This window comes from Eumetopias jubatus, unplaced genomic scaffold (genome assembly GCF_037043125.1).
Source record: "Eumetopias jubatus isolate StellerSeaLion01/CBP00866 unplaced genomic scaffold, mEumJub1_p1.0 scaffold_16, whole genome shotgun sequence".
NCBI classification, from domain to species: Eukaryota; Metazoa; Chordata; class Mammalia; order Carnivora; family Otariidae; genus Eumetopias; species Eumetopias jubatus.
The window spans coordinates 85,497,057-85,524,292 of NW_028274822.1; the positions used below are offsets into that span (position 1 = coordinate 85,497,057).

General features: G+C 40.5%; 1 protein-coding gene and 1 pseudogene across 2 annotated transcripts in view; one reads left to right on the forward strand and one right to left on the reverse strand.

The window, feature by feature from the left end:
- Window positions 1–4,142: 4,142 nt before the first annotated feature.
- The window catches only part of PPTC7 (protein phosphatase targeting COQ7), a 41,803-nt gene continuing 18,709 nt past the window's right edge, over window positions 4,143–27,236 (forward strand). For both annotated transcript variants that reach the window (XR_003611302.2, XM_028116422.2), the window contains exon 1: window positions 4,143–4,634. Coding sequence is in view for 1 of the 2 variants with exons in the window: in XM_028116422.2 (XP_027972223.1) it covers window positions 4,412–4,634 (223 nt within the window). In the remaining variant the exon portion in view is untranslated. The remainder of the gene's footprint in view (window positions 4,635–27,236) is intronic.
- LOC114219039 (small ubiquitin-related modifier 2 pseudogene) lies at window positions 21,662–21,998 on the reverse strand (annotated as a pseudogene).

Genomic DNA, 27,236 nt, shown 5'->3' on the forward strand with positions numbered 1-27,236 from the left:
TTCAACCGATGATGCTTCTTTTTTCTATATATTTACTTAACTTTAACCCTCCTGCTCCACTGTGATTGCCATGAAGGCACCAATGTTTTTTATCCTTATCCCACAGCCTGAGACATCACAAGTGCCCATCAAGTATTTGCTCACTTCCATTGTATTGTTATCACCCAGTAGTTCTTTTTTTTTTTTTTTGGTCAGAGAGAGAGAGAGAGAGCACGCACAAGCAGGGGGAGTGGCAGGCAGAGGGAGAGGGAGAAGCAGGCTCCCCACTGAGCAAGGAGCCCAATGTGGGACTCGATCCCAGGACCCTGGGATCATGACCTGAGCAGAAGGCTGATGCTTAACTGACTGGGCCATCCAGGCGTCCCATCTACCCAGTAGTTCTAAACGGGGGGCAATTTTGTTCCCCAAGGGCCATTTAGCAATATCTGGAGACATTTTTGGGGTTGTCCTAACTAGGGGGTGAGGTGTGCTACTGGCATCTAGTAGGTAGAGGCCAGGGAAGCTGCTAAGCCCCCTCCAATGCACAGGACAGCCCTTCATGATAAAAAATTATCTGGCCTCAAAGGTCAATAGTGCCAAGGTTGAGAAACATTTCCATAAACTGATTAGTGCTCCTTTTGAATAGGTTAACAAAAAGAAATTAGGAGAGATCAGTGCACCACTTTGGCAGAAAATCATATTAGGGATTTTTTTTTTCTTTTTTTAGGAGCTGGGGGTGACTCCAGTGCAAAACTCTTTCCTAATGCCACAGAGGTGCCCTGGGAGCACAGATGGTATTTTCACCACTTGTTCGCCTTTGAGAGTGACAACTGACCTCCCAGGAATCTTTGAAGTGCTAGGAATGTAATTCTGCTAAGGAAGAAAACTCTTAGGGCTTTTTAAATCTATCAAAATGTGAAAAGGGAATTGTGCTTCTGGGGCAGGGCAGGGGAAGGTTGTTTGTTTTTTTGTTTTTTTTTTTTTTAAAGTACCCTCTTCTGACTTCCCCACGATGCTGAAACTTTTCAGATCTGTCTCTGGAATAAATGATTCAAGGGAACCTGAGGCCCTGTCTCCTCTCCTTTCCAAAAACTGCAAAGGAGCTTTAAGAAAGGATTCTGTTCCCATGGTGCTCTGGGTGAACAACTCATTTGCAGGAAACTCAAGGCCCGGGGATCATTTAACTGAAAAGAGCAGCCCCATCCGAGCAGAGGTTACCAGCTTGAGAGTCACATCTTAGGTTCCTGCTCATCTCATCCGACCGGTTCTTGTGAGTGACACGGAAATTAGATAATATATGCCCTGAAAATGAACGGTAGGAGCTGTCTGAAGAAGTTTGACGAGGCAAGGAATATGGGTTGACATGCTATTTTTAAAAAGTTTGTCCTTGGGGTAGAATTACCTGACAGACTGGCTGGGATTCGGTAGTGGTGTGTGTGCTTGAAGGAACAACCTTTAGCACGGCTGGCATAAACATAAATGCCAAGCAGAGGCTCTGCAAGGCTCCGCCCCCTCTTCTGGGCGCGCTCCAATTCTTCTGGGTCATAAAAAATAGCAAGGTGTCACTGCGATCCTGGAATCGCCATATCTTTCATCCAATAAATGAGCTTTTTCTTAGTCTACGTATTTGACAAAATGCCACTCACTATGCAAAGTGATTTATTCAGTCCAGTTTTTATGAGAACTCTTAAGGATAGAAACATATAGAGCGCTTGGCACACTGTGAAACACAGAAGAGTTTAATGATGGCAGTAATTAGGATAATGGAACAATGCACTTTGAGTGAATGTTTGGCAGGACTTTAGATATAGTAAGAAAGGTATAAAAAAGAATCATTTAAAGAATGAAATGAGAATCCCCAGAGTAACTACCCTTCTGTCAAAAGTGAACTGGAGGGCGCCTGAGTGGCTCAGTTGGCTAAGCAACTGCCTTCGGCTCAGGTCATGATCCTGGAGTCTCAGGATAGAGTCCTGCATCAGGCTCCCTGCTCAGTGGGGAGTCTGCTTCTCCCTCTGACCCTCCCCCATCTCGTGCTCTCAATCTCTCTCTCAAACAAATAAATAAAATCTTTATTAAAAAATAAAAAAATACAAAAAAGTGAACTGGAAAAGTACCAATGTGTCGGAGTTATCAATATCTGTCTTAATAAAACTAAAAATTGGGCGCCTGGGTGGCTCAGTTAGTTGAGCGACTGCCTTCGGCTCGGGTCATGATCCTGGAGTCCCGGGATCAAGTCCTACATCGGGCTCCCTGCTCAGCAGGGAGTCTGCTTCTCCCTCTGACCCTCTTCCCTCTCGTGCTCTCTATCTCATTCTCTCTCTCTCAAATAAATAAATAAAATCTTTAAAAAATAAATAAATAAAACTAAAAATTATTCCAAATTGGATCACTTGCTTCAAATCTCAGTTTTCTTTTATTTGTAACTACTCTTCATTCAATCATTCTTTTATTCAACAAATACGATTTTTTATATTATTTATGATTCCTATTCAGTTATTCCTTCTTTTATTCAACATGCATTTACAATCTCCCTTACTATGTGCCAGGCAGTACATTAGATTCTAGTAATACAATGGCAAATGATTCTTGCCCTTGGGGAGTTTAGGATCTAGTGAACTATTCATTAATTCTTTCATTCATTTACTGAAGTATTTACTGTGTGCCCATATGTTCTGGGGATACAGCAACAAAGAACACAGGACCCTGAGATAACAAAATTACATTCTAGTGAATAGAAGAAAGAGCAAAAGCATACACCCTGAAGCATCTGTGACCATGGCTAGAGCCCAGTCAGTGAAGGGAACATGGCACCAAATGAGATGGAGAGGTATGCAGGGGCTAGATTATGTATAGCCCCACCAGGCATGGTATGTAATCTGTACATTTATATACACATACAGACATATTACACATATTTGGTGAGCTAATCTTTCCATTAGATTACAAGCTCCCTGTTAAATTTAGGTATTTAACTTAAACAATTTCAGAGAAAGTGTGTTAATAATAATAATCAAAATCTGGAGAAGGCTACTGTGATGTCTTTGTTAAGGATGGGCTTAGAGCTTAACAAAAAAAGTAGAGGAACTGCCTTTCTTGCCAGGGGCTGTCCTGAAGAGAAGAGGTGTCAGCTGTGGAAGGAGAGAGCAAGGGGCCTCATCTTTGCAAGTCTTTGGCACTGCATGACCTGTCTGGGCACCCAAGCCAGAGGTCAGAAAACCTGCTTAGACAGGTGGACCCTCAAGAAATTTAAGATTTGGGACAAAGAAATTTGGGGCCTGGGATTGTTTATCCCTAAATTGGCAGAACCATTTGCAAAGTCTGAAACACTTCTATGGTATATGTGTAGTGGCCATTTCTGTGTCTCCATCACGATCACCCTGTTCACCCCATCAGTCTAATAGGGATAGTAATATTTCCTCGAATTTTCTTAATATTATGTAAAATGGCTCTTCTTTCCAGATTGCCGCCTCTAAACCCTTCCAGTATATAAATTCTGGAGATGTCACTAGAGTTGTGTACTTCAGTTTCCTAATGTATGTACTACAGAGTACTACATACTACATGACCTGACCCTAGTTTCTTTTGGGTTTTTCTTTGAAGGGTTGGTGGGTTATTTAAAACAATAGCCTTTAAAATATATGGTTAAGGGCGCCTGGGTGGCTTAGTCGGTTAAGCAGCTGCCTTCAGCTCAGGTCATGGTCCCAGGGTCCTGGGATCGAGGCCCGCATCAGGCTTCCTGCTCCGCGGGAAGCCTGCTTCTCCCTCTCCCACTCCCCCTGCTTGTGTTCCTGCTCTTGCTATCCCTCTCTCTGTCAAATAAATAAATAACATCTTTAAAAATAAATAAATAAAATAAAATATATGGTTAAAACAAGGAGGAAACTTTCAAACAGCCCATCTGTAGTTTTCAATAACTTAATTTAGGTCCCTCGTGGGGAAATCCTCCTAGGTTTTGGATGCTAAGCAGTGAAGCAGAGACTACAACTCCCAGGAGACATTGCGTCTACACCCTCTGCGCACACTCGACCTCAGAGACCGCATAAGGCACCGAGCCCGAGGGGGCGTGGCTTGGGCGTGAGCGCGAACCGTAGGCGGGGCTACAGGCGTGGCCATGGAGGGGGCGGCGCTGCCGGCGCGGCCCGGAACACGCTAGTGGAGCGGAAGATGGCGGCGGCAGCGGTGGCTGCAGCCGGGACCCCACTTGGCCTGAGGTGGAGGAGCTGCCGGCTCTGACCTCGCTGTGGCTCCGGTGCGCGCAGCGGAGCGTGTGCGAGGCCCCGCGCGTAGGGCAGGGGCGGCGGCGGCGATTGCGCGCCGCCCTGAGGAGCGCCCCGGCGGCGGCGCTGCTGCGGCTGAGGAGAGAGCCGGCTCTGGGCCTCCGCGTCCTCCTGCTCCCCGGGCCCCCCGCCTCCTCGGGGGGGCGGCGGCGGCGATGTTCTCGGTCCTCTCGTACGGGCGGCTGGTGGCCCGCGCCGTGCTTGGCGGCCTCTCGCAGACCGACCCCAGGGCCGGTGGCGGCGGCAGCGGTGACTACGGGCTGGTGACGGCCGGCTGCGGCTTCGGCAAAGACTTCCGTAAGGGCCTTCTCAAGAAGGGCGCGTGCTACGGGGACGACGCGTGCTTCGTGGCCCGGCACCGCTCGGCAGACGTGCTCGGTGAGTACCCGGCCCGGGTCCTCCCGCCCCAGCCCCGGATCCGCCTCCTGGGGACTCCCCTGCTCGGGGCTTCCCCAGTTCTTCCCCAGTTCCTCCGAGCGGTGAGAGGAGCCCGAGAGCCAGTAGTAGCTGTAGGGAGGGAGCGCTTACTATGTGCCAGGCGCCGTGCCAAGCGCCCGTGGTGCGTTCTCCGTTGCAACAACCCCCATTTTAGAGATGAGGAAACTGAGCCGCAGAACGGTCGAGTTCTGTGCTCAAGGTCACACAGCCTGACAGTGTGACCAGTTTGACCGAGTCCAAAACCGCACTGTTAGTCACTTGGCTGTGCCAGTCCCGACGACCTCGTCCCTTCCCCCGGAGACACCTGCAGACTCCTAACCTCGTTCTTGTTCCCTCCCCGCCTCCTCCCTCTGCTTGCTCCGGAGATCTCTATAATTCTTCGCGTGCTCCTGACGCCACAGCCTGCCTGCAGGCTGCGGGATCCAGAGCGGACTCACTGTCCTGAGCCCCAGACAGCCCAGCCGCATTCTTTCGCCGCCTCGATGGTGACCAGATCTCCATCCTTTTCGGAGTCTCGCAGGCGGTGGCGCTGGCCTGGTGAAAAAACACTCGCAGTGCATTCTCCCAAACTGCTCTTGCCCACTTCAGGTCGTTTGGGGTGGAAGAGAGTCTCCTTGACCCAAAATAGAATGGTCGAACCTTCAAACTGCAGCGAAGAAAGCCTTGGGAATTGGTTAAAGCATTTTCAGGCCACAGGTGCTTCCAAAGGCCTATTCCAGTTACACCTTTGGCCGGGAGACTAACGTATGAGCTGATAGAAAGGGCTAAATATAATTCATAAGCAATCAGAAAGTTTATCATAATATACGTCTTTGGAGACAATGTGTATGCCATAGAATCATATGCCATTAAATCTCCTTTAATAAGTAAAGCACTTCCTTTGATATTGAAGGACATGCTGTCATTGAACTTGGGTTCAAATGTCAGTTTGGTTTCACTTCTTAGGTGAGGTTGAGTTTTTGACTACTTTAAATTTCATATGCTGAGGCACAGTTTGGCATTGGAACAAATGGTCCTGTAACTTTTTATGACAATAATTATTTTTTAATTTGATCTCAGAGTAACTGCCTATTATCTTTGTTTCTACTACATGTAGTGTTTGTGAACAGGGTTACTGGAAAGGTGGTTCTCAGTTTAATTTATGAATGACCCCATTACCTGTGTTGAAAAAATCATTAGGCAACACTCTTTATGTTAACTTTAAGAGGGTGAGGGAGGATTCAGTAGGTGAAGGAGCTTGTAGATAGAAATCATACAAATTCACTTTGAAGTCAGCTTGACCCTGACTCAGTATCTTTTTTTTTTTTAATCTTTTATTTATTTATTCATGAGAGAGAGCGAGGCAGAGGGAGAAGCAGGCTCCCCGTGGAGCAGGGACTCGATCCCAGGACCCTGGGATGATGACCTGAGCTGAAGACAGCCACTTAACCGGCTGAGCCACGCAGGCATCCCTGACTCAGTATCTTTTTTAAAGGGCTGTCAGTAGCTGTCTTTTCCCATTACATTTAGAAGCTTCATTTAATGAGCTTGTGACCTGTGCTGCTTTTTCAAATTGGAGTCAGTGCAACAGGATAGGTGATAATGAGCCACTAACGTTCCCCCTTACAAATCTGTGTGCTGGCTTTTGTGAAAGATTTGCAATTTGATTAATGATTTGGGAACATTTTAATGAGTTAAATTCCTATGCTTAACCTTGATTTTAAAATTTGTGAAGTCTGCTTTCTTAATGGAGTGGGGTATTTAGAAGGATATGGGGAATTTTGGTCAAACCCATTTTGAAAAAAGTATAAACCTACCATCTTGGCAGAAACCCTGCCAAATTTGGTACTCAACTTTGCCAACCTGGCTCTGTGATATGTGGTTTTGGGCAAGAGCCTCTCAGCTCATTTTCCTCATCTAGACTAGAGGAGGAAGGGAGTGGACTACCTGACCCTTAGGGACTTCTGACCATCAGATCATATTTTCTTTTTGTTTTGAAAAAAACTCGCGCTTTGTTATTTTGCACCTCAAATAACAGACATTATTTCCTATCTCATTCACATGGGTACCTTCAGTATAGTTCTCCAGTTTTATATTTAGCGCTAAACCAGTGGTTCTTAACTTTCCTTGGTTTGTGGCCTCAGGACTTTTGACTGCCCAAGGGCTCTCTACCCAGAAAAATGTGCATGGAGACAAAATTTTGCATAAGCATTCAGTGACTTCACTGACCCCACGAAGTCCATCTGCATACCACTTAGAGGTCCATCCACAGGGACCAGATTAGGAACCACAGCTCTGTAACCCCTCCAAAAGGAATACTGTCAGGCATAACCAGACAGGTGTGACCTAGGGGTGGTCTTTGGCCATATTTGACAAAGAGCCATTTTAAGAGAGAGAATAAGAGTGTGTGTGTGTGTGTGTTTGGTGTACAAATTGGGAGACAGGTTCTTAGGACTGTCCTGTTTTAGAAGAGCTCTTCCAGAAAGCCATCTTGGGGGGCCACTTGAAACAACTTCAGAATAGGCCTCATTTGATCTTTGACTTCTACAAACCAGTTTGTGTGATGGTGACTTCTGTTTTATTGACACTATCCCATCAGGCAGGTCTGATTATTGCTTGCTATGAAAGAGGTGAGGCATCTCAGCAAGTCCTTAGTAATGCTTTTTCTCTGGAAGTTGGAGTTGTAAATTGAAAAGCATTAAAGGACCATGTTGAATAATGTTATGTTGAATCTCAGTGCTTTGAACCTTCTAGTTCTACAGATAATTCATTTTCTTTGGGTTAACACTGTGTTTGTTGCTTAATATATGTACAACTCACTGTGCTCATCTACAACTCCTTGACTGGAATAAAAGCTGTTTATTTCTTTTTGTATTAGAAAGAGAAAGCTGTTTTATGTCTTTAATTTAGAATTGATTTGTTCTATTAGTATGCAGTGACTAAAAGTACTTGGTGTTTTACAGCATTTTTGTAGAGTCCGCACTGGATTTCTTTTAGGAAAAACCAACTATGGTGGGTGTGGTGAGACATAGGAACCACTCCTATCCCCTGGAAAATTGGCAAAGGTGCTTTCTCTTTATTAGGTCCAACAGGAGTAAACCAATACCAGCAGGAGCTATGTGCACTTTTCTTTTTTCTTCTTCGTTGTGGCTAATCCTGAGTTCTCATTACTTTATATGGTACAGGATGCCTAAGTACACAAAAATATGAGAGCTGCCTAGTGTGTAATTGCTAGGCCTCCCACAGCTCTAAGCTGCTTAACAATAGAATCAGACTGGTGAGAGTTGTAAGACTTAGAAACCTTGGAGTCCAGTGAGAAAATGGAGGCCTACAGAGGGTCAAATAATTTTGCTAAGGTTATTCCACCAGTTAATGGCAGAACTAGGACTACCACCAAGATTGCCCATTACAGTCCACTTTCCATTGCATCACTAGTTAAGTTTTCTTGATAACATGGGTGAATTCAAAACCAGTCTCTTTAGGTACAGTTGATCCTTCTAATGTTTTTCCTGCTTAAGGGTATATGTGTCTGTGTGTTGTGTGTGTTGTGTGTGTTGTGTGTGTGTGTGTGTGTTTACAACTTCTGTATCCACACTATGACTTATAATTAAATGCAACAAAAGCTCCTCTGCATACTAAACCACAGTTTACTGAAACCACTTCTTTAAGAAATGGCAGCATGGTCTACGCCATGTAAAATCTGACCCCTGAATAGAGTTGTAAAGTAATTCTTATAAAACTGCCAGATGTTTATTGAAGCTTGATTTAACTTGAAACCTTAAAGAGAAATGAAAACAATTTCATATTCCAGCCTTTGGATATGATTTTGATTGTGGCCAGGATTTTTGAAGTGTTTTTGTAAGTAATGCCAATCTTAAAAGTAGTTGTCTTGAGCTATAAGGATTACGTGAACAATATAAGGATCAAAAGTTTATTTAGGAAGTGAATAGATTAGGTAGAATTTTATGTTTTCCAACAGTCATGATAATTTTAATATATTTGGTAGAAGCTCGGTATCTGAAAGTGAGTTATCCTTTTAATAACAAAGTAGTCACATTGGGAGAGTGCATGTGTGCTGATTTAAGCCTTTGAAGAAGTCATCTTTGGAATTTCCCTCAGCTAGATTTTAAGCTGTGTCAGGAAACTAGTCTTATTATTATATAGTCATAATTTTCTGAAAGTCAAATTTTAGCCTGATCTACCTCTTGACAGCAGACATGACCCTGGTTTGAATTTTTAAAAATTGAGATACAGAATTCATCTGTCATAACGCCTACCTTTTAAAGTAAAAAATAAAAAAAATTGGTGGCATTTAGTACATTCACAGGGTTGTGCAACCACCACCACTGACTAGTACCAGACCATATTCATCACCACAAAAGAAACCCCTGTGCATTAGCAGTCACTCCCCCGTCTCCCCTCCCTTAACCCCGGGCAACAGAAAGTATAGGCTGACTATAGATTTGCCTGTTTTGGACATTTCATATAAATGGAATCATACAAAATGTGGTCTTTTGTATCTGGCATTTTTCACTTAGTATATTTTAAGGTCCACCCACATTGTAGTTTGTATCAGTGCTTTGTTCCTTTTTATGGCTGAATAATATTCCGTTGTATGGATATACCACATTTTGTTTATCCATCCATTTATTAATGGACATTGGGTTGTTTCCACTTTTTGGCTGTTGTGAATAGTGCTGCTGTGACACATCCATGTACAGGCTTTTGTGTGAACATATATTTTTCATTCTCTTGGGTATATACCTAAAAATGGAATTGTTGGGTCTTACTATAGCTATAACTTTATGAGGAATATAGTTTTTTTAATATAATTATTTTTATATACTTATTATTTTATCCAAGGGAAATATTTTTTAAAAGTCATCAAATATAAGTTCTAAGGTTAATCAGTACTTTATTTTTTAAATTTTTTTTTAATTTTTAAAGATTTTATTTATTTGTCAAGGAAAGAGAGAGAGTGCGCTAGCGAGCGAGCACAAGCAAGGGGAGCGTCAGGCAGAGGCAGAAGCAGAAGCAGTCTCCCTGCTGAGCAAGGAGCCCGATGCTTGACTCTATACCAGGACCCTGGGATCATCACCCGAGTGGAAGGCAGGTGTTTAACCAACTGAGCCACCCAGGTGTCCCTAATCAGTACTTTATGCCTGATTTCATAATCTATGTGCTTTCAAGAGAAAATTGTGGAATATTAAGGAAATGGAGAGTTGTGGATTCAGTAAAAGAGCTTTCTAGGACTCATGGAAACAGCAAGGCTTGAGAAGCCACTGACCATGGGCGCCTGGGTGGCTCAGTCATTAAGCGTCTGCCTTCGGCTCAGGTCATGATCCCAGGGTCCTGGGATCCAGCCCCGCATCGGGCTGCCTACTCCATGGGAAGCCTGCTTCTCCCTCTCCCACTCCCCTGCTTGTGTTCCCTCTTTCACTGTGTCTCTCTCTGTCAAATAAATAAATAAAATCTTAAAAAAAAAAAAGGCCACTGACCAAAAGAAAGAAGAAAAAAAAAGCCACACATTTGACTAGTTGCTGTCTGACTTATTCTGAGTGTTCTGTCTTTGTGTGTTCTGTCTTTGTGTAATAAATAAGATTACAAGGTTGACGGATAGAGGAATTTTGCTGTTTTTGTTATTATTAAAGATTTTTATTTATTTAACTGACAGAGAGAGACACAGTGAGAGAGGGAACACAAGCAGGGGGAGTGGGAGAGGGAGAAGCAGGCTTCCCGCAGAGCGGGGAGCCCGATGCGGGACTTGATCCCAGGACCGTGGAATCATGTCCTGAGCCGAAGGCAGACGCTTAACGACTGAGCCACCCAGGCGCCCCTGCTGTTTGTTTTTTAAACTCTTGCTCCCTGATATTTTTCCTCACTTTGCTATACAGATACATTGTACTTTTCAGAGGTTCTTATAAGGTACATTATTTTTCAAGTCATTTCCTCATTTGTTATACTGTCAAAACTACTTTTCCTTTGTTCAGTCTTTAGAGATTCTCAAGCTTAGTTTTAAATTTTCCTAAGTTTCAGGTTCTCTCAATGTGTTAATCTTTTTAAAGGATTTTGGATGAACCTTTTTTATAGAGCAAGTAATTGAATTTGAAAGCATGACCATTTATACTTTTTCGAAAATACATTTTTGTTAAAAGGTTTTAATTTGTAGCAGAGGGTAAGATGCATGTGTTGGTTGTGTTGGGGTTTTTTGCAGGGAGAAGGGGCTGGATTGGAGGAGGCTGTTCCCTGAACTTCAGCACTACTTTATGAAACTGGGCAATACATAACTTGAATAGCTCCAACAGTATCCAAATGGAGTTTGTACTCAGGTGTGACTCAAGAAGCACTATACCCAGGCCACAGTATTTGACTTAAAACCATGTCCTTTGAGTAAATGCTTATGTCAAGTTCAAGCTAAATGTCAAATGCATTTTATGTAGGTCCCTATGCCTTTTAGAGAGGCCTTACTTGGGACTTCAGGTTCAGAATTTTCAGGAAAATGCTTTAGAAAAGTAAGTTAACATTAGTATTTCCTTCCTGAAGAAACTTGACTTTTCAGATGAGAAGTTCTAGTTAGTTGAAAACAGTGTGCCTTGTGGGTTTGCCTTTCAAAATTAGTGTTAACTTTTGGTCTCATTTTAAGAAGTGGTGCCCTGGATCCTAATTTTTGTCATTAGTAATAAAATTTAGTCATCTGTCTTGTTTGGGAGTTGTCAAATATTTTAAAAATATAGTAGTTTTCTATCTCCTTGAGAGCTAAAATCATTTATTTCCTATTAAACAATACACACAATTTATAAGATTGCATCATAAATCAAGACTTTTTGCAAAAACTGACTCACCGCTGAGGGCGTTGGACTGATAACACATACTTAATCAGTTAAACTTGATTTGGCAAGTGGCATAGCTCTTTCAATTTATGTTAAAATTTTGAGGAGAAAAAGATGCTCAGTTCTTTTGAATAAGATCCCAAATAGGATTTTGGGTGGATTGAGAGGTGGGGGTACAAAGCTTTTCCTTAAAGAGTGAAAGTATTTCACTCTATTTTTCCTAAGCATTATTTAGTATCCTGACACAAAATATGATTCATCTTATCAGAGCTTTATATATAGTGATTTAGATTTAACAGTGTGTTTTTGTGTTTTACATTATTTAATCTTTTAACTATGAATAGCTGCTCTTATCTCCACTTAATCTGCATCTGTTTCCTTATCTATAAAGTTGACTCATCAATAAGGTCAATACAGCTAGTATCATAGCTGGGACTTGGACCTAAGTTTCCTGCTTGTGTGTCTAGTGCTTTTAAGTAAATGCTTTTGTTTTGTGCTTATAAAAATAACACATGTTCAGAAAAGCACAGTGTAAAACACCTGTAACTCATAACTGAACTATAGTCAATGTGGTTTCCTCCAGCTTTTGTGTATATACAATTGTATGTATACATACTATTAAATAAAATTGAGCTAATATATATATGTAGTCTGCTCTGTAATGTTATTTTATATAATGTAAACTGAGCATATTTCCATGCGTCACTGCATCATATTTTTTCTGCACGTATAGCCCATAATTTGTTTAATAACCAGTTCTCTATTTTTAGTTATTTAGATTATTTCCAGTTTTCTTTTTTTTTCAAGATTTTATTTATTTTTTTTAAGTCTTATTTAAGTAATCTCTACACCCGCGTGGAGCTCGAACTCACAACCCCAAGATCAATTGCATGCTTTAACCAAATGAGCCAGCCAGGGGCCCCAATTTCCAGTTTTCTGTTTTGAGTAAGATTAGAATGAATGAGTATCTCGGCATCTGAATATTTCCTTAGAATAAATTCCTTGAAGAGTTCTTGAATCAAAAGCTATGAACATTTGCAAGGCCTCTGATATGAATATTAGCATGGGTCCCTCCAGAAATGTTATGCTAATTTATACGTTTCCAGTTGTTATGAAATTGCTCTCATCAATAAGCTTATTGTTGATCTTGAGTCTGTCACATTTAACAGTTTATAAATTTACCAGGTTCTTAAATGGTTGTTTTTGTGGTGAATAAGTTTGGTGAATAGTTCTAGAATTGATTGGATTGTTGGTATGAATCCCACGGACTACAAAATGACTGCAAAAACTTTGCCAGAGACTACAAAAGTGACTTACTACAAAGAGTGCTTTCTGTTGAAAGACCCAGTATTATTTTGATTCAGGCCAATTCCAACACATTTTTGTACCGATTTTTCTTTTACTCATTAACAGACTATTTTGAAAAGAAAGGGAATTTCTTTGTGTGTATGTGTACTGCTTTGACTGTACATTTTGATCTTTCAAGGATCCTATCATCCAGGTTTTTTGACTTATCAGAATTAGTCTATGCTGTCATTTGATGTAGATGAAAAAGAATAGCTGTGCTGAACCAAACAAAAAGTGCTTCTGTTTTCACATCAATGTTTGGATAGCGGTTTTGGATAAGAAAATAGATGTGAGCTATTTGCATAAGAGCTAGAAAACTGTTCATGGCCTCTAAGTTAACCACTAATTGATAATATGGTCATCGATGTTTCTATGAAATGAAGTCTAAACAAGGATGTCTTATGCATGCATTTTTTTAAAGATTTTATTTATTTATTAGAGAAGAGACCACAAGCAGGGGGAGCGGAGCGGCAGGCAGAGGGAGAAGCAGGCTCCCCACTGAGCAAGGAGCCTGATGTGGGGCTTGATCCCAGGACGCTGGGATCATGACCTGAGCTGAAGGCAGATACTTAACCGACTGAGCCACCCAGGCACCCCTGCACACATTACTTTTAAGAATTCACTTCTCTTGGTTCTTGAGCAGCAAATTTGATCTTATCATTGCTTTTCTTGTTCGGGTACGCTAAATTCACTGAACAGTCAATGGTTTTTGGATAACAAAGTGTGTTTTCTGAATACATTCCACATACACATATTTATTTACAGATCGTCTGAATTCAGTGAAGTAAATTAATACTAATCCATAACCATCTTTTATTTTATCAGAATTTCAAATTGAAAAATGGTTGGCTGGACTTTTTGTTAGTTAGGCTTAGTTTACTTAGACTTTAACTTAAAGAAGAAGCATATTCTCCAACATTTTAGATGGTTAAAACCAAAGTAAAAGGACATGGGGCAGTATTTTTACTCTCTGAATCATTATCGAAACTTCTCTGAAAACATATATGTGTTGGTGTAATAAAGAGAAAGGAAAGTTTGGGAAGGCTGAGATGGAGCCTCTGCTTTAAAACTAGTTCTTGTAATAAATGTAATGTTGTGTGTGAAAAATAAAGCATAGCTGTATGTTAACCCTTATTTTATAGTTTCTAAAAACAGTAGTACAACTTAGAATCCCAGAATCTTAGATCTTAGAAAAAGGAATTCTTGAGAGAATTTGTCCCCCTGCCCCTTATTTCACAGATGAGAAAACTAAAGCTTAGAGAAGTGATTTGTCCAGTGTCCTACAACCAGTTAGTGGCAAAGTAAGCTGGCTGTGGTATCATCCCCTGACTCCTTTTCAGGGTTCTTTCCATCAGACTTTCTTAACAACGGTCTGCAAGAGGAGCGTCTTGTAGCTAGCTCCAACCCAGGGCACATGTAACATCTTGTGCAACTCTAGGATGAACTCTTTTTGGAGTTCTCAGATGAAAGTTTGTACACCAGCGTGTTGGTATTCTAACTTTTCAGTACAGTCAACTGAATTTATCGTTTACTGGTTGTTTCCTGTAAGTCCCTGACAGGTGCTGTGAAGAAGACCAAGAACAAGAGAGACTTCAGCTCTGAAGTCTGGCAGGGAAGGCCACAGGAACAGTATAATGAAAACACACACATTAGGTGTTGTGGAAGCATGGAGTCAGGTCTCGATAGATGGGTTTTTCAATAATTGAGGCAAGTGAGAAGAATGGTAAAGCTCTCCAGATTGAGGGATCAGCAGACACAGAAGATTGTCTTCAAACTATGGCTGTTTTGTGGCTAGAGAGTGAGTAGTTTGGACTGGCTGAGTGATTTTGGAAGGGCAGTTGAGAATTGTTAGAAAATAGGTTGAGACCAAACTGTTGAAGGTCACAATTGCCATGTTAAATAACTGGGTTCCATTTTTTTTTTTTTTTTTTTTTGGTTAGGAAGCTATAGAAGATCGTGTTGCCTTTGTTTTGCATTTGGTTTGGTGGTTTTTGAAGAGGCAACACATGCAAATGGTACAAAATTCAAAAGGTATTCTAAATTTAAAAGGGTACAGAGTGAAAAGTTTCTCTCACTCTTATCTTCTAGCTGCAAAGTTCCTCTCCCAGAAGGAACTAATGTTACCAGTTTCTGGTGTATCCTTCCAGAGAATTGTTTTAAAAAAGATTTTATTTATTTATTTGACAGAACACAAGCAGGGGGAGCAGCAAGCAGAGGGAGAGAGAGAGAAACAGGCTTCCCGGCTGAGCAGAGAGCCCGATGTGGGGCTTGATCCCAGGACCCCAGGATCATGACCTGAGCCGAAGGCAGACGCTTAACCAACTGAGCAGCCACTCAGGCGCCCCCCCCCCCCGCCAGAGAATGTTTTTACATATACAAGTAGAAAAGTGTATATACGTGGAAGGTATTTGAAGAGTAACATGGACATAGCAATCTCATAAAAAGTAAAAAAGAAAGAAAAAATGATACAGAGTGTAATGGGAGAATAGGAAAGCAAAAGACCAATTAGGGAGCTACTGAAATAGTCTGAGCTAGAAAAGGCTTTAACTAGGACAGTTCAAAGTAGTCGGGCTTCAGAAACATTGCAGACATATCAAGAGGACTTAGTGATAATTGGACGAAGAGTGAAAGAGAAAAGAGGAATTGAAGTTGATTTTGAGGTTTTGCATTTGGAAGCCTCAAGTTTCTAGCCTACAAGTGTGGGTGGGTTGGGCTGCCATTAACCAGGTTAGGATACGCAAGGGAAGGATCAAATTTGGGGATGGAAAACAGGATTGCTTGGTGGGAGAGGCATTTCAGAGGTGGAATCATCTGGCTCATGGAATGCTTAAGTCCAGCTGGCCTTTACTGAGTTCTAAGTGTTGCAGCAATGGTTCTCATTAGGATTACCTGTGCAGTTTGGTTTTCATACTTTGCTAGGAGGCCCAGGCCCACCCTAGACAAACTGACTCAGAAGGTGGGGCTTGGGTAATCTCAGTGTGCAGCAAGAATTGAGAACTTTTGTGCCAGGTACTAGGCCAGCACCCAGAAATGAAAAAGATGGTTGGTTAGCAATGGAAAAAGACTCAGCCCTGAAGGGGAGTTATAATATAGAGAGGGAGAAAGGAGACAGGAAAGCTGTGATAGAGGTGCTGCAATTATTATTACCTAAGGAAATGGTTTAGGCCAATTTATGTATCACCAGTTGTTATAAGATTTTCCATTTAAAATAAGGAATATCTTGGGGCGCCTGGGTGGCTCAGTCGTTAAGTGTCTGCCTTCGGCTCAAGTCACGATCCCAGAGTCCTGGGATCAAGCCCAGCATCGGGCTCTCTGCTCCGCGGGAAGCCTGCTTCTCCCTCTCCCACTCCCCCTGCTTGTGTTCCCTCTCTCGCTGTCTCTCACACTCTGTCAAATAAATTAAAAAAATCTTTAAAAAAAAAAATAAGGAATATCTAAGTCTGAACCCTGGCACATAGTAGGCAGCAGGCACTTAAGAGATACTTGTTAAATAAGGTTATTTCAGAGCCACTTCTGGAAAAAAATCTAATTTCTTCAAAGTGCAGGTGTATCTATTTCTCCTTGTGTATTTTTTAGAGACATAAGTTTGTTTCTTAGTTACTGTTAAATGTTTAATGAGATATTGAATGGTGGTAGATGTGTGATGGGAAAAGCTGAATGGACCACTCATCTTTTATACATTATCTGTGAGTGGGAATTGTCTTTTGGTTGTGACCACAGATACAAACACTAATCAAAGATTGTTTTTTCTGATTGTTACAGGCTAGGCTATTCTATATGCTGTTATTTAGTTTTTCTGAAAGAGAGGCATAACTCTGTTATTGCATGTTGACTGGGAGCTAAGCATTGTGGTGGTACTCTTTAATCCATTATCCCTGTTCGTCACATCAGTCCTGTGATATCCGTTATTATGCCCATTTACAGGTGAAGATACTAAAGCTCAGAGGGCTACCTAAGGACACCCTTGGTACACTTAACTCTAGTCCTGAAGCTGCAGTTTGAACCCAGATCTGACTCCAAAGCCTATGCCCTTGCCTAGTGTGTATACACTGCTTTTCAAATCAAATGATCATTTAAAACTTTGTTTCACTGAAGTGATCTTTATTGAGTCTGAATAGTACTTTGATATTAGCTATTCCTAGGCTAACAGTTGAGCAGAGCCCCTTCATTAAAGCAAATAAAGGCCTCAGTTGAACTAGTTCAGTGGGCCACAGGAACTTGGGTGACTTCAGGCCAGCCCTTTACTTCTGGGGACCTCCTTTATGCCTGAACTCCTGCAGCGTGTTTGGGCTGATTGCTGGTCAGAGGTTCCTGGCAGGAATGTAATAGGCATTTACCTGGAGGTCAGGTTTCTCTGCTCTTAGAGCTTAACCTTACCTTTATTACTGCACTTTATCCATATTAGTCAGAATCTTAGGGAACTGCCCAAATTAATTCTATCCTCAACCTCCTCCCTCATGACTCGTGTTTTCATCATTCAAGGCTCATATCAGCCACTTCTTTTCTCCATGAGTACTTTTCCTGATTCCTTTAGCTAGATGTAATCTGATCTTCGTGCTTTAGTTTTTATTGGTGCATATTTATTTTGTTAGAGCCATTTATCATAAACCTCTCCAAACCCCTCTCCCCTGCCATAGTCACTACCACTTGATTTTAAGCTTCGTGGGCAGGAAATCTTTTATTACATGTAAATCCCTTTAGCTGCTTTTCGCTACGGTGTCATGTATATAGAAAAGGGTCAATAAACTGTGTTGAATAACTTTAATATTTAATGTAAGTGTAAAATGTAGCTCTAACTGGATTTATATAGTTTTTGTAATCCCTCCCATAAAGGTAATATACATACTCATTATTGGAAAATGTGGAAAGTAAAAAGAAAAAACAATTACTGGTCCTACCACTCAAAGATCATTAATTAAACAGCATGTAGAAAAAAATATAATTAGTGTTTAGAAATTAAGGGACAGTTCTCCACTTGGCAGGCTTATTCAAAGGAAATTATGTTCTCATTTTTTTAAAAAAGAGTGTGCCAGGGCTACATGTGACTCTTGACCTCTCCCAGAGGGTGGTATTTCAGTAAAGGCCAGCTCTTATTTTTATAGAGGGGTGAGAAAACCAGGGAGGTAAATAGTAACCTCTTTGGGGTTAGGTCAAGGATATATAGCTTAATTGTCATAAATATTAGGTTAACCTTTAAGACCAGAATTCTAGATCTAATCTTATAGATTATAAACAGAAGGAAAAATTCTCTCTTGGCCTAAAGGGCTAGTACAAGTAGGCACACATCAGATAGCTAGACTTTAATTGCTGTTATTTTCTTATTTAAATGTTAAATTATTAGGTGTTATATAACATTTTCTAATATCTAGAAACTAACAGAAGTCTCAGCTTTAACAGAAGCCCTTAATTCTATAACACACTAAGGGCCCTGCCCATACTGTCCATAGTTCACAGTAAGTGTGAGCCCGTGATTTGCCTGTTGCTTTCTTCTGTTCAGAAAGCATTGCTAACAGCATTTACCATTTGGGGAAGATACTGTTGCAGCTCAGAAAGGAGTGAAATGACCTTTTCTGTGACTTCAGCTTGTGTGGTGAGAAGGTAATTCCTACCCAAGTCTATAAGATACCCAAGGTCCCCAGGCCACATTGAGCCAAATGTTCCACATTAAGTGTTTGGTATTTAAACAGATGAGCTAAAGTTAGAGGAAGAACATTTTATTTTAAAAAGGTTGGCTTTGAAGATGTCCATTGACAGATGAATGGATAAAGAAGATGTGGTATATATACACGATGGAATATTATGCAGCCATCAAAAGGAATGAGATCTTGCCATTTGCAACGACGTGGATGGAACTGGAGGGTGTTATGCTGAGTGAAATAAGTCAATCAGAGAAAGACATGTATCATATGACCTCACTGATATGAGGAATTCTTAATCTCAGGAAACAAACTGAGGGTTGCTGGAGTGGTGGGGGGTGGGAGGGATGGGGTGGCTGGGTGATAGACATTGGGGAGGGTTATGTGCTATGGTGAGCGCTGTGAATTGTGCAAGACTGTTGAATCACAGATCTGTACTTCTGAAACAAATAATGCAACATATGTTAAGAAAAAAGAAAAAGAAGAAGATAGCAGGAGGGGAAGAATGAAGGGAGTAAGTCGGAGGGGGAGACGAACCATGAGAGACGATGGACTTTGAAAAACAAAGTGAGGGTTCTAGAGGGGAGGAGGGTGGGGGGGTGGGTTAGCCTCGTGATGGGTATTAAAGAGGGCACATTCTGCGTGGAGCACTGGGTGTTATGCACAAACAATCATGGAACACTACATCAAGAACTAATGTATGGTGCTTAACATAACAATAAAAAATTTAAAAAAAGGTTGGCTTTGGGGGCACCTGGATGGCTCAGTCAGTTAAGCATCTGACTCTTGGTTTGGGCTCAGGTCATGACCTTGGGGTTGTGAGAGCAAGCCTCGCATTGGGCTCTGTGCTTAGTGTGGGGTCCGCTTGGGATTCCTTCCCCCTCCCCTCTCCTCCTCACTCTTGCTCACTCTATCTCTCTAAAATAAAATAAATAAAATCTTTAAAAAAAAAGGTGACTGAGTTTCTTTGCCTTCACACTGTCATTTCCTTAACCTCTTCAGCATTTTTCACTACTTTTTTAAGGCAAAGCAACTGCCCAGAATAGTCTGTAATTTACCATCTCTAGATAATGAAGTATTCTGGGCAGTAGATATGAATGTGTGTATGTGTGTACATTTTAATTTGATTAATTATAAAGTAATTTTGTGTTTACTAAACTAGAAAGGAATAGCTATTTTGTTTGGAATTCCAAAACGTAAAATGGACCATTTATTCCTGCATTGTAGTCCTTATTTGAGTTTTGTTAACTGCCTCAGACAGTTCCATTTCTTTAGCAGAATTTGAGTTTTGCTTATAGGTTCCACTTTGGCACATTTTATTACGGGGTTGAACCTTTCTTCCTTTCCATTCTTTCAGCTTCGTGCCTCAGCTTTTGAATTAGCTGTTCAGCCTAGAGATCTTGAGTTCTTGACATAGACTTGGTCTCTGGAGATTCAGAAGAAGTAGGTTTCATTGTGATTAATGCAGAGTGGTTGCTTTGGGGAAACTTTTTGCAAAGGGAATATATCACTTGCTTGTTAAAGCAGGAAGAACATCATAATCTATATAATTTCACCTCTAGAGAACTGAAAGGACTGTTAGTCAAAGCAAATTGTACTTTTCTGAATAACTCAGCTGTTGAATTTTTTTTCCAGTAATCCTGCTTTTTGTTCCCTTTGGGATAATTATTTGCAAATACATTTCACAGTCCTGAATCACAGGGGAGTGTTCTTCATGCCCAAATTGTTGAGGCTTCAGCAATGTTGATACAGATATGATCTGTTCTATTTGATAGATATTGAATTTATACTCTGATCTCATTTTTCTTTAGTTATAATGCTTCATGTTGTGATGTCTCTAGACAAATAAGGTTTGCTTTGAGAACACTAGATTATAGTATTTGAAGAAGAACCTCTTCATCTGAAAAGAAGTTGGCTGTAGCACGGCAATAAATACCACATAGCCAGTGCCTCATTAGATGAATACTTGCTGCAGAAAGTGTAAAATTAGATATCTTTATCCCTCCTTATTCAATTGTTGTGATCCAGCCAGATCCTTACTCAGTTTCTCTTCTAGAATTTCAATTCACTATCAAGTACCCATCTTAGTAGATAGGAGATGTTTCGCTGATGGAAAAACAATCCCTGTAGAACTGTCTTGCTTCATTAGAGTGTGAGGCTCAATGTAAAATGCCTTGAGATCATCAAAGATGCAAGGAATAAAGCTATTACCTTTGGGTACTATTTAATATTCAAAATTCTGCCAGTCTAGTTTTGGATAAAATAAAATTGCCAATTTTTTTTCATTATTTCATTACATTAAATTCATTTTTACATTACATCATTTCATTACATTAAAATTGAAATTTAGTATTTCTTCTCTAGGCATCACTATCTTCTGGAAAATATTTGCTTTGTAACTAATTGCATGTCAATTTGAAGATGATTGTAGTAGAAGGGCTTAAGAATGGCAACCTCATGCTCATGGCTGATAATAGGAGGACAGTGCTAGAGAGACACAGGCTTAGTTCAAAGTCTTTTTCAGGGTGAGCCTTTTACAGCAATACAGTTAGGTGACCATAAGTAAATGGAAAGATGGGATTTTTAAGCTTCCACAATTTCAGCTTACCATATCTTTTTTCCTTCACCTTTTCTTTTTAAACAAGAAGTTTATTTAAACAAGATGCTTGACTTGAAGGGAAAACTATCTAGGATTCATTTCTTTTAGAGTAATTTATCCCTACTTAAAGACAGATTGCCCTACATGTAACAATTATGTACAAAAAAGTTATAAAATTGTCCTTGGTTTTACATGATAAATGAAAAACATTAAAATTCTCCAATCAAACAAGGCATGCAAGGATTTTTGTGTTGTTCTTTTTTTGTTAAACAGTGAGAGCACAATAACTTAACTGGAATATAAAGATAAGAGCTGACTGAGCGTGCCACTAATGGAGAGTCGGGGTATTTTCACAGAAGCAGTATTTCCCCCCATCCCATCTCCATTTGATGTCAGTCAAAACATACCATTGGCCATTTAGTTAAAAAAAAAAATGCAGGATGCTTGTGCACATACACAGTTACTTTATGTACAATAAAGGAATGGGGAAGGGGAAAATGAAAGAATAGAGAAAACTATACTGTAGTAGTCAGGAGTTGATGGAACCAAATTGCGGCTTTTTAATTGAGAATGTCTTCTTGGTCTGGAGGAACAGAGTTCTGGAGTAAAGTAGCAGGTTCCCTTTTTAGTAGACACCTCCTGTCTGCTGCTGGGACACATCAATTGTATCTTCATCCTCCATTTCCAACTGTGCAGGTGTGTCTGTTTCATTGATTGACTGCCCATCAAATCGGAATCTGATCTGCCTCATTGACAAACCCTGTCGTTCGCAATAGGCTTTCATTAGTTTACTAAGTGGTGTATGCTTCTTAATCTTAAACTGCACCACAGAACCATCCTGCCCCGCCGCCTTCAAATTAATATGATTGTTGTTCTCAATCTTGACTCCTTCCTTGGGCTTTTCGTCGGCCATGGCGAGTGCTGGAGTCTCCTCAGCTGCCGCTTCACAAAAGAGGTACCGGGTCTGCACTGAACGAGCACACAAGCAGCACCAGAAGGAGGTGGCAGCGGTGGAGGAGGGAGAGTTTCCTTCACCTTTTGGCATAGAACAAAGCTATTAAGTAAAATTCTGAGTTAATAAAAAGCTAAATGATTTTTAAAGTACAGCAAAATTTTGTTTTTAGATGACTATACTAAGGCAAAAACAAAAATTGTTAATTAGAAAAATGAAAATTGGCTGTTACTTTAAGAATTTTCTTTTTATAAAAAGATAGACTTAAATAATGGGAAACACAACAGAATTACCCTTTCTCCTTTTCTCTTAACTCTTCACTTCAGAAAAACAGTCTATGGGAAACTTAACCAAAATATTATGTGAAAAATTGTAATTATCATATATATTTTCTGGTTGATTATCTCCCACTTCATAAAACTGGTATTTCCATGCAAATAGTACACCTGAAGGAATTATCTGCACTCTGTAGTCTCCTCTCAGCCTTCTGCTTGGCTATTTCAGATATGTAACCATTATCTTAGTCTGATAATGGTTTTAATTGGATTTTTGGGTCAAAGGAAACACTTAAGCTAGACTTATGCTGACAGAACGTTATTAATGGAGACATGATTACAGTGAATTAAAGGAAATAACTTCTATACTCAGTGTAAACTCTCTCTTGGCATTCAAAGCCTTCCCAGTTATTAACTCAGCCTACCTTTTCAGCTTCACCTCTTTTCACCTCCAAAGAAATTTTATCATTCTGCCAAACTGGATACTTCCTTAATCAGCTATCATATCTGTGATTGTAATTTGATGCCTAGAGTAAGATGCAATTAACAAATGAGCTATTTGGCCAGGAATTCTCATTCCTAAGATCCCCACTTGAATTTATTACTCTCTGTGCTCTCTCTGAGCATGTCATCTACTCCTAATGGTGTCAATTCCCAATCTTTGTCAGAGATCTGGCTCTGATTGCCTTCCCAGCTGCCGACTCATAGTTTCTGACTTTATATAGAACATTTCCCTAAAAATGTCCTCCTGGCGCCTAAAACTTTGTATACCCTGAGACAGAATTCAGTATCTTCTAAAGGCATTTCCACCCCTTTCCCAACTGGGGAATCATCCAATCAATACTCATTCCTGAAATCCAGAAACCTATTGATATAAAATACATTGATATCAAGTCCAGGTATCTTTCTGTATTCAATTCTTTGTATTTCCAGTGATGATTCTATTTTTCTCGTTACCTCTAACCTAAAATCTTGCAGCTGATGCCTGACCTCTAACCTCTTCCCAACCCATTCTCTCCATCACTATCAGGATTATTTTTCTAAAGTATAGATTGGAGGGGCTTCTAATTGTTAATTAGAAAAATGAAAATTGGCTGTTACTTTAAGAATTTTCTTTTTATAAAAAGATAGACTTAAATAATGGGAAACACAACAGAATTACCCTTTCTCCTTTTCTCTTAACTCTTCACTTCAGAAAAACAGTCTGTGGGAAACTTAACCAAAGACTGAGTGGCTCAGTCGGTTGGGCGTCGGACTCTTGGTTTCTGCTCAGGTCATGATCTCATGACATGGGGCTCTGCTGGGTGGGGAGTCTGCTTGGGGATTCTCTCCCTCTGCCCCTTGCCCCACATGCACACGTGCTGTCTCTGTCTCCTTCTAAAATCTTTTAAAAAATATATTGGGGGCGCCTGGGTGGCTCAGTTGGTTGGGTGTCTGCCTCCCACTCAGGTCATGGTCCCAGGGTCCTGGGATCGAGCCCTACATCAGGCTCCCTGCTCAGCGGAGAGCCTGCTTCTCCCTCTCCCTCTGCCTGCTGCTCTGCCTAACTGTGCTCTCTCTCTGTCAAATAAATAAATAAAATCTTTAAAAATAGATAGATAGATAGATAGATAGGATTATATCACTTCCACCCAGAAACCTTGATGACTTTTTGTTGTCTATAGCAGTGCTGTCCAGTAGAAATATACTGTAAACTACATATGTAATCTTAAATTTTCTAGTAGCCACATTTAAAAGAGTAAAATGAAACAGATACAGTTAATTTCAATTAATATATGTATTTAACCCACTATATCTAAAATATTTCAATCTAGTCAGTATAAAACTATCACAAATATTTTACCATTTTTTTATTTTTATTTTTTTAAAGATTTTTTTTTTTTATTTATTCATTTGCGAGAGACAGAGAGAACAAGCAGGGGGAGAGGGAGAGGGAGAAGCAGACTCCCTGCTGAACAAGGAGCCTGATGCAGAACTCGATCCCAGGACCCTGGGATCATGACCTGAGCTGAAGGCAGACGCTTAACCATCTGAGCCACCCAGGCACCCCTTACCATTTTTTTTGTACTACATTTTTGGAATCCTGTGTGTTATTTTACATTTTACATATCTACATATTTTACATAATTACATCCAGCCCATCTCAATCCAAACTAGCCACATTTCAAACTCAATAGCCACATGTGTCTACTGGTTCCCATATCAGACAGCACAAGCTTATAGCATAAAGTGTAAAGTTCTTGGGTCACGGGGAGCCTGGGTGGCTCAGTCAGTTGAGCGCCTGACTCTTGATTTTGGCTCAGGTCATGATATCAGTGTCCTGGGATTGAGCCCCACAGTTGGGCTCATGTGCTCAGCAGGGAGTCTGCTTGAGGATTTCCCTTTCCCTCTGCCCCTCCCCCCGTTCATGCTCTCTCTCTCTTTCTCTAAAGTAAATCTTTTTTAAAAAATTTAAGTTCTTGGATAACAATTCTTGGCCCTCCACAACTTCAGCTCCTGTCCTGCATTTTTCAACTTCTCAGCACTTACCCAAACCCCAGCCACACCTAATTGCCCTCCATTCTTTTCCTGGTACTACTCTCCCTTGCTTGTGGAAATCTGACTTACCTTCCAGGGCCTAATGTGAATGCTATTTCTTAAGCAGTTTTGCTCCATTCCCACAGTGCCCCATGAGCATTAACCATTTGCTCTTAACCCCCCCATAGCAGCATTTATGGGAACTGTTTGTCTAGTTCCTGTGTGAGTGAGTAGTCACTGCCCACTAGAAGGTGAGCTTCTCATAGGCAGGATGTGTCTCCCTCAGTTCTCTATTTCCTAGTATTTACTATGGCCTCCATTTGCTCTTAGAGGTGTTCTTATTCTTTGCTGTTTCATATCTTTTGTATCTTAAGCATTCTCTCCTTTAACAATTGTTTTCTTTTCCTTTGAAATGTATTCTGAGTAAAATTTCTCTTTATATCTGGATTAATTCCACTGTTTAAAAAGTGTTCTCCCTTTGTGGCTGGAAGCTTTTGCTTGTGCATGAGAGGAAATACTCATTTCCTTGTAGAAATAACTACCTAATATGAATTAAACTAGATTTCAAATGTACCTGTGGTAGGTTATTCTGGTTTTAGCCTGATTCTAATCCCAAATATGACTCTTCTTTTATATAACTTGTTCTTTGTAAGTAAATTATTTATGTATAAACATAATATATATTTATTTATGTAAGGCCTTTTTTTCCCCACAGCTTTATTGAACAGCTTATGTGCTTTTTGAATCTCTTTTTTCCCCTAAAGAGATTTCAGCAGTGAAGCTTTGCGTGGTATCTTTTTCCCATAGAAAAGCAAACAGGTGCTTGAAAGGTTACACTCTATTCTGGGAGAAATCTGATTAATGTTGAAGGGCTGTGTCAGGTCAGACTCTATAACCTGCTGACAGATTATTTAGTGAGTGCCAGGATCAACTCTCAACATTATCTCAGATTTTAATGGTTTTCTTGTGAAGGGCATTTGTAGATGAAACCACTTTGTAATTTAAAATTAATTGTGGCTCTTAGATCAGAGACTGGTTAAAGAGAAATTCTTTTCTCAAGCAGGCAGTAATTTGGAAAGAATGAATGATTCATCAGATGGAATTGCAAGGATTATAATTGCATTCTGTATTTTAACACAAATTGTTGCATTTAAAATAATGGTGAGGGCAAGTTGCTTGGCTGGCTCAGTTGTTGGAGCATGCAGCTCTTGGTTGTGAGTTCAAGCCCCATGCTGGGTGTAGAAATTACTTAAAAATTAAATCTTTAAAAAATAAAATAAATAGAATGATGGTGAAATCTTACCCCTAATAAAATTTCTCGAAAGAAGTTCCTATTAAAAAGAATGTCCAATGGAAAAAAGACACTCTCTTCAACAAATGGTGTTGAGAAATTGGACAGCCACATGCAGAAAAATAAAACTGGACCGTTTCCTTACACCACACACAAAAATGGACTGCAAATGGTGAAACACCTAAATGTGAGACAGGAGTCCATCAAAATCCTAAAGGAGAACACAGGCAGCAACCTCTTCGACCTTAGTCGCGGCAACTTCTTCCTAGAAACATGGCCCAAGGCAAAGGAAGGAAGGGCCAAAATGAATCATTGGGACTTCATCAAGATAAAAAACTTTTGCACAGCAAAAGAAACAGTCAACAAAAACAAAACACAACCGACAGAATGGGAGAAGATATTTGCAAATGACATATCAGATAAAAGGCTAGGATCCAAAATGTATAAAGAACTTATCAAACTCAACACCCAAAGAACAAATAATCCAATCAAGAAATGGGCAGAAGACATGAACAGACATTTTTCCAAAGAAGACATCCAAATGGCCAACAGACACATGAAAAAGTGCTCAACATCGCTCAGCATCAGGGAAATCCAAATCAAAACCTCAATGAGATACCACCTCACACCCGTCAGAATGGCTAAAATTAACAAGTCAGGAAACGACAGATGTTGACGGGGATGCAGAGAAAGGGGAACCCTCCTACACTGTTGGTGGGAGTGCAAGCTGGTGCAACCACTCTGGAGAACAGTATGGAGGTTCCTCAAAAAGTTGAAAATAAAGCTACCATACAATGCAGCAACTGCACTACTGGGTATTTACCCCAAAGATACAAATGTAGGGACCCGAAGGGGTATGTGCACCCCAATGTTTATAGCAGCAATGTCCACAATAGCCAAACTATGGAAAGAGCCAAGATGTCCATCGATAGATGAATGGATAAAGAAGAAGTGGTATATATACACAATGGAATATTATGCAGCCATCAAAAGGAATGAGATCTTCTCAGGAACAAACTGAGGGTTGCTGGAGTGTTTGGGGGTGGGAGGGATGGGGTGGCTGGGTGATGGACATTGGGGAAGATATGTGCTACGGTGAGCGCTGTGAATTGTGTA